General features: G+C 34.1%; 1 protein-coding gene across 1 annotated transcript; it reads left to right on the forward strand.

Annotated features, from left to right (window-relative positions):
* Positions 1-8,982: 8,982 nt before the first annotated feature.
* Positions 8,983-10,593, forward strand: LOC109019196 (transcription factor MYB102-like). Its single transcript, XM_019001440.2, has 3 exons — positions 8,983-9,251; positions 9,449-9,578; positions 9,699-10,593. The coding sequence occupies exons 1-3, from the start codon at positions 9,116-9,118 to the stop codon at positions 10,477-10,479; spliced, it is 1,047 nt and encodes a 348-aa protein (XP_018856985.2). The 5' UTR covers positions 8,983-9,115; the 3' UTR covers positions 10,480-10,593.
* Positions 10,594-12,791: the final 2,198 nt, after the last annotated feature.

Genomic DNA, 12,791 nt, shown 5'->3' on the forward strand with positions numbered 1-12,791 from the left:
AGGTCTTTTTATTTTTTAGGGTTAAAAATGGTATAAATGTAATTTTGAGTAAAAATCTAAACAGAGAGTTATTTCGTGTCAAGCGAGTTGACCCATAATTGACACGTTTATTAATCGTGTATTAATTGATCTTCCCGTTTTGACCTGAACTAATTAATATCAAATCCAAACCCATTAATTTCAAGTCGTGTTCATGTTTGATTCACAAATTGTGTCACATATTGTCACTCCTACCCACAGAGACACCTTTTGTCGAGTCCTCAGTTGGATTCACAAGTCTTATCCACATGGTTGGCAATGTAATCTTATCTCTAAACTCAAGACGGCATCTTCATCATGTTATGTATTCAACACAATTGACAATAGAAATGACGTAGCCCGGAAAGTCTTTGTTCTCCCTCTCTATTTTCCATCTTCTTTTATATTTTATTGTATTTTCTACAAGATCAAAAGAGAAGCAAATGAAAAAAATTATCAGGATAGCATTTCAAAAACATTTCATATTACTATTGTTCAGAAAATAAAGAAAGCATGTTCTTCTCACGATCACTCTTGGCAGCCTCTCTATCGATCCTGTTTTGCTTTTAAAATGAGAAATTCTTTAACTACAAGGGATTTTTACAAATAGACTCAGAAATTGACATAATTTGATGTGATATATACATTACATTGTAAAGAAGATTTAACATATTATATGAAATCACATCAGTTTATAAATTTACTTAGATAAAATCTCTTTTAAGTTTTGTCACTGATCATCATGTATTGTTTCATTTTCCATAGACTAAATGTAGAATAAAAATTACATTTAATCAACGATAGATCAAGAGATCAATGAAAGTTCACATGCACATGACAATGTAGGTTATAGGCTAGCTAGTAGTATGATATAATATTAGTCAAATCCTCTTTTATATTATAAAGTAGCTGAGATTTTGTAGGACAACTTCTTAATTGGTCAGTAAACAGCTAGCCTTCGTAGAAATATAAAACTTGCATGAATAGTACCTTATATATAATAATAATAATAATAATAATAATAATAAGGGTTAAACACGAGCCACACACACTTACTAAGATCACGTATCTCTGATCTTATGAATCTTTATATAATGGTATGTGAAATCTTAAAAGGCTAGATACATACCCCTGCACGCATGCAGTTTAAATTAGTCAAACAATACCCACCAATATTACTATTTTCAAAGTTCGTTCGAGTTTTGGACACCTTGCAACGTACGTACAACAACATATTAACAAATATGTAGTACTATCACTGACTACCATATACATGTTTTCATAAAACACTTAATTCGTGAAGTCAACTATATGTAGACGCAGATGAGTAATATATACACATACATATATATATATATATATATATATATATATATTGGTGAGCCATAATGTACAATCAAACGGCCTACATATTTTCGACAAGCAACTACCCAAAGTGGTATATATATGCTATATATGTAAGCATCGAGTATTGATTAATTGATGAACAAATCCAGCTTAAAATAGCAATTATTATTGTGAAACCAAGCTTTCCACATATATATTTGATTATGGTCTAGAGAAAATATGGCAGTCACGAGAGAGAAAGGAGAGTCGTACGTACATAGATAATCACTATGAGAGCCTGTGCACCTGCATCAGAGGATAACACCTCACCAGAACCTTCCAAAATAAAATCCTAACGAAATGCAAGCATCAATTCTGACCAATAGGATTACTTTAGCATATTCTAGAGAATGTTGTGATATCCTATAAATACTGAATAGTACTCAGTTGTGTGTAAGAAAATATGGTTGAAAAGTCTGTATTTTGTTCTCTGTGTACATTCCGTTTTGATGAATTTTAGTTAATGAATTTTATCGAATATGTTGTGTGCATTGGCTTTTACTCTCTGTTTTAGTTTATTCAACATGGTATCAGAAGCCCGATAGGACTTACGTCCACCTCTTTTCTTCTCCGTTCCATCATAGCACCATCCAAACACTCTTTTCCTAATCCTTCTATCACTAATTTTGCGACTCGACTCATCACCATTAAACTCTCCATCGAAAACTATCTTATATGGTATGCTCAAATTACTACATTTCTTAAAGGAAATCAGCTTTTTGGGTATGTCATTGGAACCTTACCCATGCCTTCCAAAACCATCAATGACGCTCCCAACCCAGAATATACTTCCTAGAACCTCCAAGACCAATTAATCATGTCTGCTATTTACTCCTCTCTCACCGATACAGTGCTCTCCCATATCTTGGATTGCACTACGTCTCGTCAAATATGGCAAACTCTCCATGGTCTTTATTCTGCACAGTCCACAACTCACCTTATGCACACAAAATTTCAGCTGGCCACACTCAAAAAGGGATCCGACTCTATTTCCGTGTATTTCACAAGGCTAAGGCTCTGTAAGCTTCTCTCAATGCCACACGCCATCTCCTTCCCGAACAAAATTTCTCATCTATCTTTTGACTGGCTTAGGGACAGATTTTGAGTCGGTGGTATCTTCTATTACCACTCGACTAGATCCCCTATCCACTTCTCAGGTTTTCAGTTTTCTTGTAAATCATGAGTCGCGTCTTAATCACCAAACTCAGTCCCTTCTCTCCGCCGCTTCTTTCTCGGCTAATTCCACCACTACACGTTCCACAAACCAGTTTTCTTCCGCTCCACCTAACCGAAGTTGTGGTCGTGGCTTTCGGCGAGGTCGGGGTGGTCGTTCCTTCAATCCATCCTCTCCTAATTTCTTTCCTCCTCAACACACAAATCGTCCTACATGTCAGTTTTGTAATCGCGTTGGCCACACTGTCGTCTCTTGTTATCATCATTTTGATCATGCATATCAATGCCCCCCTTCCTCATCGTTTTCTGCTAATTTTACAAAATTTTCAAATCCCTCAACTTCTTCGAATAGTTGGTTTTCAGATACAGTTGCCTCCACTCACTTCACGTTTGACTTCTCTAAGCTCAATTTGGATTCCTCTTCCTCTCAGGGACTTGATCAAGTAACCATTGGTGATGGCTCCTCTCTGGCTATTCAAAACTTTGGATCTGGCTTACTCTCAACACCTTTGGCAATTTTGTCCTTCGTCAATTACTTCATGTTCCATTGATTTCTAGAAATTTATTATCTGTCCGTCAATTTTGTTTAGACAATTTTGTTTTCTTTGAATTTAACTCATATGGTTTCTTTGTGAAGGATTTACATTTCCAGGAGGTACTCCTTCAGGGCCCCGTTAAGAATGGTCTGTATGTCCTTCCAGATAATCAGGCCATCTCTCTTCCGTCTCAGCATGCTTTCATTGGCGAAAGAACTTTATCGCATATCTAGCATTCCCGACTTGGTCACCCTCTTCCCGTATCACCTTTTTCACTATACGGCATTACAACCTTCCTGTCAACATCACCTTTACCCAGTCTCCTTGTTTGGCATGTCTCCAAGCTAAATCTCATGCTCTACCTCATCCACCCTCATCTTCTCGTTCTAGATTTCCTTTTCAGTTATTATTTTTAGATGTTTGGGGACCTACGCCTGTGCTGTCCTCTAGTCATTTTCGATTTTATCTTTCTATTGTTGATGATTTTACCAAAATACATTTGGCTTGTTCCATTACATGCGAAATCTGAAGTCTCTATAATTTTTTTTATCTTTTGTTAAATATGTGAGCAATATATTTTCTAAAAATATAATTAGCATCCAATCTGATTGGGGTGGCGAGTTCCACCCCTTTCATGCCATTTTGCAAAATATTGAAATTTCTCACAGAATTACATGTCCATACTCTCATTTCCAAAATGGTAGTATTAAAGACGTCATCGCCATATTGTTGAAACTGGGCTTTCTCTTCTAACCCAGTCTTCAATGCCTACCAAATATTGGGTTGACGCCTTCCAAACTGCAGTTTTTCTTATTAATCGAATGCCCACTTCTATTCTTCATTTTATTTCTCATTTTCAAGCTCTTTTTAAATCTCTCCCTGATTATACCTTTTTACGTGTTTTTGGTTCGACCTGTTGGCCCAATCTTCGTCCTTTTAATCGTCACAAATTAGATGTAAAGATCTCAATTGTGTGTATTTTTAGGAGACACTTCTAATAACAAAGGATATAATTGTTTGCATATCCCCAACGGCAAAATTTACATCTCGAGCGATGTCCGTTTTGATGAAATTTTTTTCCCTTTGCCTCTTCTACTGACTATTCCCATCAGGCCTCATCTCCTTCGATCTCACATCACCAATCGAGTCTCTCTACTTCTCTCCCACCACGGGCCACTCTTAATTCCTCACCTCACCCCACGACCCAGTCTAGCCCACAAGATAATCCTTCATTGTCTACCTTAGAAGAATTCACTCCCTCCCAAACTCAAGCCCATGAGCTTCTTCCTCCTAACTCTACGTGCACAATAGTTTCTCCCGAAAGTTCTCCTTCCAGTTCCTCTACTGCGTCGTCACTCTCGTCTCCTTTAACTCCTCTTCCTCACTTTGCCTCTTCAACTCCTATCCTTCATTCTCCCTCCAATAATCATCACATGATTATCCAGTCTAAAGCCCAAGTTATTCGACCTCTACGACGCCACGATGGGACTATTCCTTGGCCACCATCGAAACACTCACATCTCTAACCGAAGCCTACCCCATTCCTGATGAACTCGGCTCGTACACGGAGGCTTCCAAATTCACTCTCTGACGTGCTGCCATGGCTAGTGAGTTTGAAGCTCTCTTCAGAAATCAAACTTGGATCCTCGTCCCTTCTCACCCGAATCAAAATCTCCTAGGCTTTAAGTGGGTTCTTAAGACCAAATGGCTTGCCGATGGAACCATTGAGCGACACAAGGCTCGCCTTGTCTCAAAAGGGTTTCATCAACAAGCCAGGCTTGACTACTCAGAAACATTCAGCCCTATAGTCAAGCTAGTTACCGTGCGCCTATTGATCTCCATTGCAGTGACCAGACGATGGCCTCTTTATCAGCTAGACATATAGAATGCTTTCTTGCATGGGACTTGGAGGAGGATGTCTACATGCAACAACCAACGGAGTTTGTTAATTCTGATTTTCCTCATTATGTTTGCAAATTGAAAAAATCCATTTATGGTTTGAAACAAGCCCCTAGGGCTTGGTTTTCAAAGCTTAGTTCGAAACTCACAGATCTTGGTTTTCGTCTTTCACTTTCTGATTCTTCAGTATTTATTTTTACCTCTGCTACTGCCTCCATTTATGTGTTAATTTACGTAGATGATATCATTGTTACTGCCTCAAATTCGTCTCTTATTTTTAACTTTATCTCCTCACTGTCCATATTTTTCCCTGTAAAGGATCTTGGCTTTCTTCATTTTTATTTTTTTTTCTGGGTATTCACATCAGTCGAACAACTACGGGTCTTTTTCTCTCACAATCTCGTTATATTTATGATCTCTTAACTCGAACTAATATGCATGAGTCAAAACCAATGTCTACACCAATGTCATCCTCGTCTAAATTCTCTGCCCTCATGGATCCTCTTTTGAAGATCCTCAACTTTACAAAAGCATTGTTCGTAGTCTACAATATCTGTCCTTCACTCGTCCTGACATTTCATTTGTTGTTAATAAAGTCTATCAGTACATGCACTCTCCCCGTAATTCTCATTGGTAAGCAGTCAAATGCATACTGCATTATCTCCGCCTCACTAGCTCCTTTGGCCTCTTCTTCTCATCTACTTCTACCTTTAAACTCATTGCCTTCTCAGATGCTGATTAGGCTAATTATCCAGATGATCGGAAGTCGACAGGTATTTTTGTGTTTATTTTGGGTCTCATTTAGTGTCATGGGGTTCCAAGAAACAACCAACAATAGCCCGATCCTCCACTGAAGCGGAATATAAATCCATTGCAAACACTGCTTGTGAACTTTTGTGGATACAATCTTTATTGAAAAAATTAGGGATTTTTATTTTTGATGTCCTAAACTTGTTATGTGATAATATTGATGCGACTTATCTTTCAGTTAATCTCATCTTACACTCAAGAACTAAACATGTGGATCTTGATTATCATTTTGTACGAGACCTTGTCACTAACAAAACTCTCACTGTTTCTTTTGTTCCAAGTAAAGAACAGATTGCAGATATTCTCACTAAGCCACTCTCTTGAGCACGCTTTACTCTCTTACATTCAAGCCTCACTATTCACCATGTGCCGCTTGAAATGCGAGGGGATATTAGAGCATGTGAACCTGCATCAGAGGATAACACCTCACCACAACCTTCCAGAATAAAATTCTATCGGAATGCAAACATTAATTCTGTCTAATAGGATTACTTTAGCATATTCTAAAGAATGTTGTAATATCCTATAAATAGTGAATAATACTCAGCTGTGTAAGAAAATATAGTTGAAAAGTTTGTATTTTATTCTGTGTGTATATTCCGTTTTGATCAATTCTAGTTGATGAATTTTACCGTATATATTGTGTGCATTGGCTTTTACTCTACGTTTTAGTTTATTCAACAGTCACGTACTGTACTTAGTGGGAGGCATGCAGCCATGTGTCATCGTGGATAGCGGCCATGATTAACTATTTTTTTGAAGAAAACTTTTGGGTACGTAATCGTTGGAAGAAGAGATGTTTCTAGATACCAAACAGGGAGACATATGCATGATCATCAACAATCGATAAAGAACAGGATTAGTTTGCTTCGATCGTGCTTGATGTGCATCATGTTGTGTATTGATATTGCATTATAATAAATTATATCACCGTACGTGTCTATTATGCGCGATTAATGTTTCCAACTTTCCGTACGCGTGTGGTGAAACTACCTAGGTTTTTATAACGAATAATGTGTAGTGGAATATGTAAGTGTTATGTAATTATTTAAAAAAAAATAAAATTTATTATTAAAAAATTAATTTATTTTTATATGAGTTCTATATTATTTATTTACTTTAATTCAAAATAATTACATAATATTTGTGCATTCACGACTGTAACTATTATTTATCTTTTATAATATTTTAGTTAAAAATTATTGCACAAATACCCCTCAAAAATATTTATTTTTTGATAAAATAAATTACCTAGTGATCAATAAGGGTAGTACTTTTCAATTTTTTTTTTTTTTTTTGAATTTAAAGGGACAATTTAATTTTTTTAAGAGAAAAAGGGATCAATATTGCATTGTATTTTTGGTGGTTTAATTGTGGGTGATTGCCAAAAGTTAGTTTATGTGATGGTTGCAAATCAATTGGGATGTAATTCGTTTCATGCCATATCTTTATTATTAATATAAATGAAATATACATATATATAAAGCTCAAAAACATGATCGATCAGATGTTGATCTTGGCCTTCTGCAAGTGTTTCTGGAAGCAATAACAGAGTGGTAACAAAAATGTACGTACGCAGGATGGACAAGCAAGAAAGCAAAAGCATTTGGATCGTATAGATAAGTTCGATGTGCAGATATTCATAAGAATATAATATTATTTGACCAATTTGTGGTCGGTAATTATTTGTTAGATAGATGTTGGATGGGATATGCAGCGTACACTCAATTTTCATGTCATTAATGCCTTTGAATTTGGTTCCCCAGATTGAGTGTGCGCCTTAAATGAAGTCATGTATTAATTCTGAACACTCAAATTAAGGTTCTTGGGTGCTTCTGGAAGCAATAAAACAAGGGTTAAGATTAATGTACGTTGGATCGAGAAGCAATTAAGACCATGTGAACACTAGGGTTTTGACCGCATGCAGCCCAAATCTCTGTATACCTACATATGTAGATTACGAGATTTTATAGCATTTTGACTGATTTATGTGTTTGTGTTAGATAGGGGTGGATGAGATGCAGCACCTGATTTTCAGCCATTTCTTGACTTTGGTTTCACGGATAGAGTGTGATCAAAGCGTTACAAGTTTGCTACCTCAGATAAAGCAACAGGCCTTGTTATTTTTAATTTGGAGATAGAGAGGACACCTGTCACTGTTGTATTAGCCACGTGGCTGGTTAGTACTGGTCTGATTGAAAATATGGTACAGCTTGGAAAGTTGCATTATGGCAAGTTAGACATATGCATCTTTCAAAGGAGTGACACTTCATCATTTATATACTATTTTTTTTTTTAATTCCTCTGAACTATATATACTTTGAATAATTTTTTGTCTATATCTCAATAATGCATCAGCAGCTAGAGTAACATGAGATTCTTTATATCTATGGAGTTCATGTAAAATAAATCATTTTCTTTCTTGAAATAATGATACTAATAAATACCAGATCCCTTAAGGTAAAATCAACTGATATATATTTATTCCCATCTTTTGCACGAAAACTGAATTGCATGTGCTTATATATATATATATATATATATATATATATATATATATAGCACATATATAGCACAGAAAGATCAGAAAAGCTTCGAAATCAAATAAAATGGTTCGTCTAATAATTATTATCATGAAGAGCTAGCAGATCAGATCAAGTTCTGTCCCAGTAATACGTTCTAATAATTAAGAAACAGATCGTAGTGGTACTCTTGAAGAGAAAATCTGAGAAAAATAAAAAATAAACTGGAAGACGTGTAATTTTCTCATCTAATCTCATCTCATATCGTATAATTATTATAAATTTTTTAAATTTTTATATGAAATATAACAAATAATTTAACTTTTTTAAGTCTAAAAAAAATTAAAAAATAAAAAAATAATATTATAACAAATATTTTATTTAACTTTTTAACAAAATATTTCATCTCTTTCATGCATATATATATATATATATTTTGCAGAGGAGAAGCATGATGCATTATATGCTTCATGTATGACATCTTTATACGTACACGTGGCCTGAGGTCGGCACCAAATCCGTCTGACTACAATGTATATCTCAAACTTCTCCTCCAATATATATAAAGGTCATCATCGACGACTATTAGGAACAACAAGTACACTTTTTGTTTTTTGTTTCAGAGACCACTACTTTAACTTTGCGTCTTCGGTACTGATGATCAGTTACCACGCACCTTAATAATTTCCTACTACCTTTACAAAAAAAGAAAAAAAAAAGCTTCCGTTTTTTGGCAACCGTACCAGCTGTTAATCCAGATAACAAACATCAATGGGAAGAGCACCAGCTTGTTGTGAGAAGAATGGGCTCAAGAAAGGTCCTTGGACTCCAGACGAAGATCTTAAGCTCATAAACCATATTCAGCTCCATGGTCCTGGCAACTGGAGAAACCTTCCAAAGAATGCTGGTATCCTCTCAATTAACAGCTTCTAATTTCTCCATCAATACATATATATATACATGCATAGCTTTGATCGCATAAATATTTATTTATTGTTTTGCAGGCAGCTTAATTAATTAATTTGTGATTATGATTTATGCTAACATAATAGAGGCTTAATTATATATTGATCTTCACTAATTACTCATGTAATTTATAAACAGGTTTGCAAAGATGTGGAAAGAGCTGTCGTTTGCGATGGACTAACTATTTGAGGCCTGATATCAAGAGGGGAAGATTCTCATTTGAAGAAGAAGAGACAATAATCCAATTGCACAGTATCTTAGGAAACAAGTACGTACGTAAGATATATTTAGTTAATATATTTATTTATGCCTGATGTCAAGATCAAATGGTAGTTTCTTGATCGTAAGATCTGGTTAGTTTTGTAACTTACAATAATTTCTTAATCAGATGGTCATCCATAGCCGCTCGATTACCGGGAAGAACTGATAATGAAATCAAGAATTACTGGAACACCCACATCAGAAAAAGGATGCTAAGAATGGGAATTGATCCTGTGACTCATGCTCCTCGCCTCGATCTTCTTGATCTATCCTCCATCCTAAGTTCATCTGTTTGCAACCCCACAATCCTCAATGTGTCAAACTTACTGGCCGGCTCTCAACCCCTTGTGAATCCAGAAATGTTAAAGCTAGCCGCCGCTATCTTGTCACTAAAACAGGAAAACCTAATACCCATAGCAAGAAATCTTCAGGAAAACCAGATTTTCGATTCCTTAATGCAAAACCAAGTCCAACCGTTACAGCTTAATCAGTATCAAACTCCAGTACTACAACAAGGGTTGTTCTCATCGGAGATGTCAAACCAACTCGTGCAAGCCAATAATTTAGAAGGGTTATGTTCGAAGGTGGCAACTTTTGGTAATTGCTCAGATAATTCGATACCTTCAGACTTGAATGAAGATTTTGTTTGCCACCCAAACCATGGGAATTGCAGCTCTAATCCTACGGTTCCTGATATACAAGAAAATTCAGATTTCCAGTCACTATACAATAGCAATCAGAATTTCAGCTTTGAGTCTGTTTTGTCAACACCAATATCAAGCCCTACTCCCATGAATTCATCTTCTACATTCATCAACAGCAGCACTGAAGATGAGAAAGAAAGCTACTGCAGCAACTTGTTTAAGTTCGAAATTCCAGAGGGCTTGGACTTCGATGAATTCATGTAATCAAATTATGTATATAGCCAGATATATATATGAGTGATCATGTTTCTCCTTTTTTGTTTTGTTTTTTGTTTTTGTTTTTTTTTTTTCTCTTGGGGGGTTTCGGTTTGTAGTGGAAGTTGGTAATGAAATTCATTGTTTTTTGTTTAAACCTGTTCCATGTCAGAATTCTCGAGTAATAATTCCATTAATTATGGCGTAAACGACGACTGATTGAAATAGAGGGGCCCCCCTAAACGAGGAGTTTGGCCAAGGAACTGATGCATCATGAGAAATACTGTCTGCACAAAGATTTTATAAAAACAGAATTTATAAATTGGGTAGATCAATTCATGTTAGATAATAAATCTATTCTATAAAATAACTTTTATATCAAATTACTTTAATTTATAAAATTATAAGATCAAAATTTGCAGATTTCAAATTTATTATTTCATCATAATAGAATTTGCTCCAAAATCAACTATATATGATCTTAATTAGTCTGTTAACTGAAAATAAAATTAAAACTCTCCCAAATCCCAATAATATATATACCCATACGTACTTTCTGTTTATATTTAGTAACGATGGCAGGAGGAATGCATATAAGAAAAAGAGAACAATTTTCAGGAATATTTAAATAATTTAGATTTAAATATTTGTGTTTCGGGTCGAGAGTTAGGGCTCGTTTAGATAATGAGACGAGATAATTTTAAATAAATTAAATAACATATTGTTAGAATATTAATTTTTAATATTATTATTATTTTAAAATTTTAAAAAATTAAATTATTTATTATATATTATATGAAAATTTAAAAAAATTATAATAATAAAATGAAATAAAAAAAAGATGGCGTGTGATGGCTTTGAATCCAAATAAGCATGTGAATATTAACTGAAAAAGTACAGTTCTTTGGTCAAAATTTGAAATTTGTATTGAAGTTGATTGAAATGATGGTATGTAATTGGCTTGCACAACCATATTATTTCTCTTTTTTTTTTTTCTTTATGCATGGTTATTAAACTTATGAATTATTATATATTAGGTCTCTTTTGGTTATATAAACCATCTCATCTAATTATTATAATTTTTTTAAACTCTCATATAAAATATAATAAATAATTTAATTTTTTCAAATCTTAAAATAAAAACTATATTAAAAAATTATATTCTAAAAATATTTTATTCAATTTTCAACTTTCATTTAATCTCATTTTATCTCATCTGTGTAACTAAACAAGGCCTGATGTTTTTCTTCATCTTAAATTCTGTCATTCCAAATTTCCAATAACACCATTATTGAAGTTACACATTTTTCAAAATACAGTTTCATATTTCAATCACTTAAATATACGGTTAATTAAAATTCAAAACATCAACATAATTATATATATATATATATATATAAATATATAATTGATAATGATAAAATCTAAGATGATCAAGAACAACATTAATTAGCACTGGCCTGCAATATATGAGATGAGAAGCAATGAAGCATCCAGTACTGGCTGATCATCAACCACAATAATTAGCAGCTCATCATGTTTGATTTTGAATCTCGAAATTAAGGTCCAAGGATGTGCTTTAATGTTTATATATTACAGGCCACGTACTTTCTTGCACGTCTGGGAATCAACTTTAAGTTTTCAAAGTGGGAAAGGAAATTTAAGCATATATATATAGCGCAGGCGCGCGCTGAGCTAATTAATTTGGTATAAAGCTGGCATGCGTGGGAATCATACCTCATTGCCTCGAACATTTCTACATGACTCGGAGCCAAAGTCGTATTTTTTGACTCAACTTCTCTTGGCTCCGCTCCAACATATAAGATTTGTGCTTCGTTTTGCCTTCTTAAATTATTTTTTAGGTTTTTATTGATCAGCAAATTAAATGTTATATATTAATATACAATGGCAGAATAATATATATATATATATATATATATATATAAGGAGGTAAGGAATCCCGACAAATTAAGACAATATTATTAGAGTATACAATTAATCAATTACTATATATATATAGTTGCCCAAATAAATAAATAAAAAATGAGAAAAGGTTCATGAGTACCACAAGGGTGATGATTGATTTAGAAATATAGATTTGATTAATGAATCATTTTAATTTTTTTACAGAAAATAAATTCTGTGCTTCTGTATAATTAGGTTGTATTAGAGAATTCATCAAGAAACTCCATGTTCTTCACTTACTACAGATCATTACAATATCGACTCTTGTCTTTTCTTTTCCATTTTTATTCCTTTTTAAAAGCAAATAAGCTTGCATTTGGAACAAGGCAAAGTGGAGAAAAGTTTAAAAGAAAACA

The sequence above is a fragment of the Juglans regia genome, chromosome 3 (genome assembly GCF_001411555.2).
Source record: "Juglans regia cultivar Chandler chromosome 3, Walnut 2.0, whole genome shotgun sequence".
Lineage (NCBI taxonomy): Eukaryota > Viridiplantae > Streptophyta > Magnoliopsida > Fagales > Juglandaceae > Juglans > Juglans regia.

Excerpts from the sequence above, each read along its gene's own strand:
- LOC109019196 (XM_019001440.2), top strand. The coding sequence starts at position 9,116 with ATGGGAAGAGCACCAGCTTGTTGTGAGAAGAATGGGCTCAAGAAAGGT. Across the intron at positions 9,252-9,448 it reads AAACCTTCCAAAGAATGCTG|GTTTGCAAAGATGTGGAAAG; the intron begins GTATCCTCTCAA and ends ATTTATAAACAG. Across the intron at positions 9,579-9,698 it reads CACAGTATCTTAGGAAACAA|ATGGTCATCCATAGCCGCTC; the intron begins GTACGTACGTAA and ends TTTCTTAATCAG.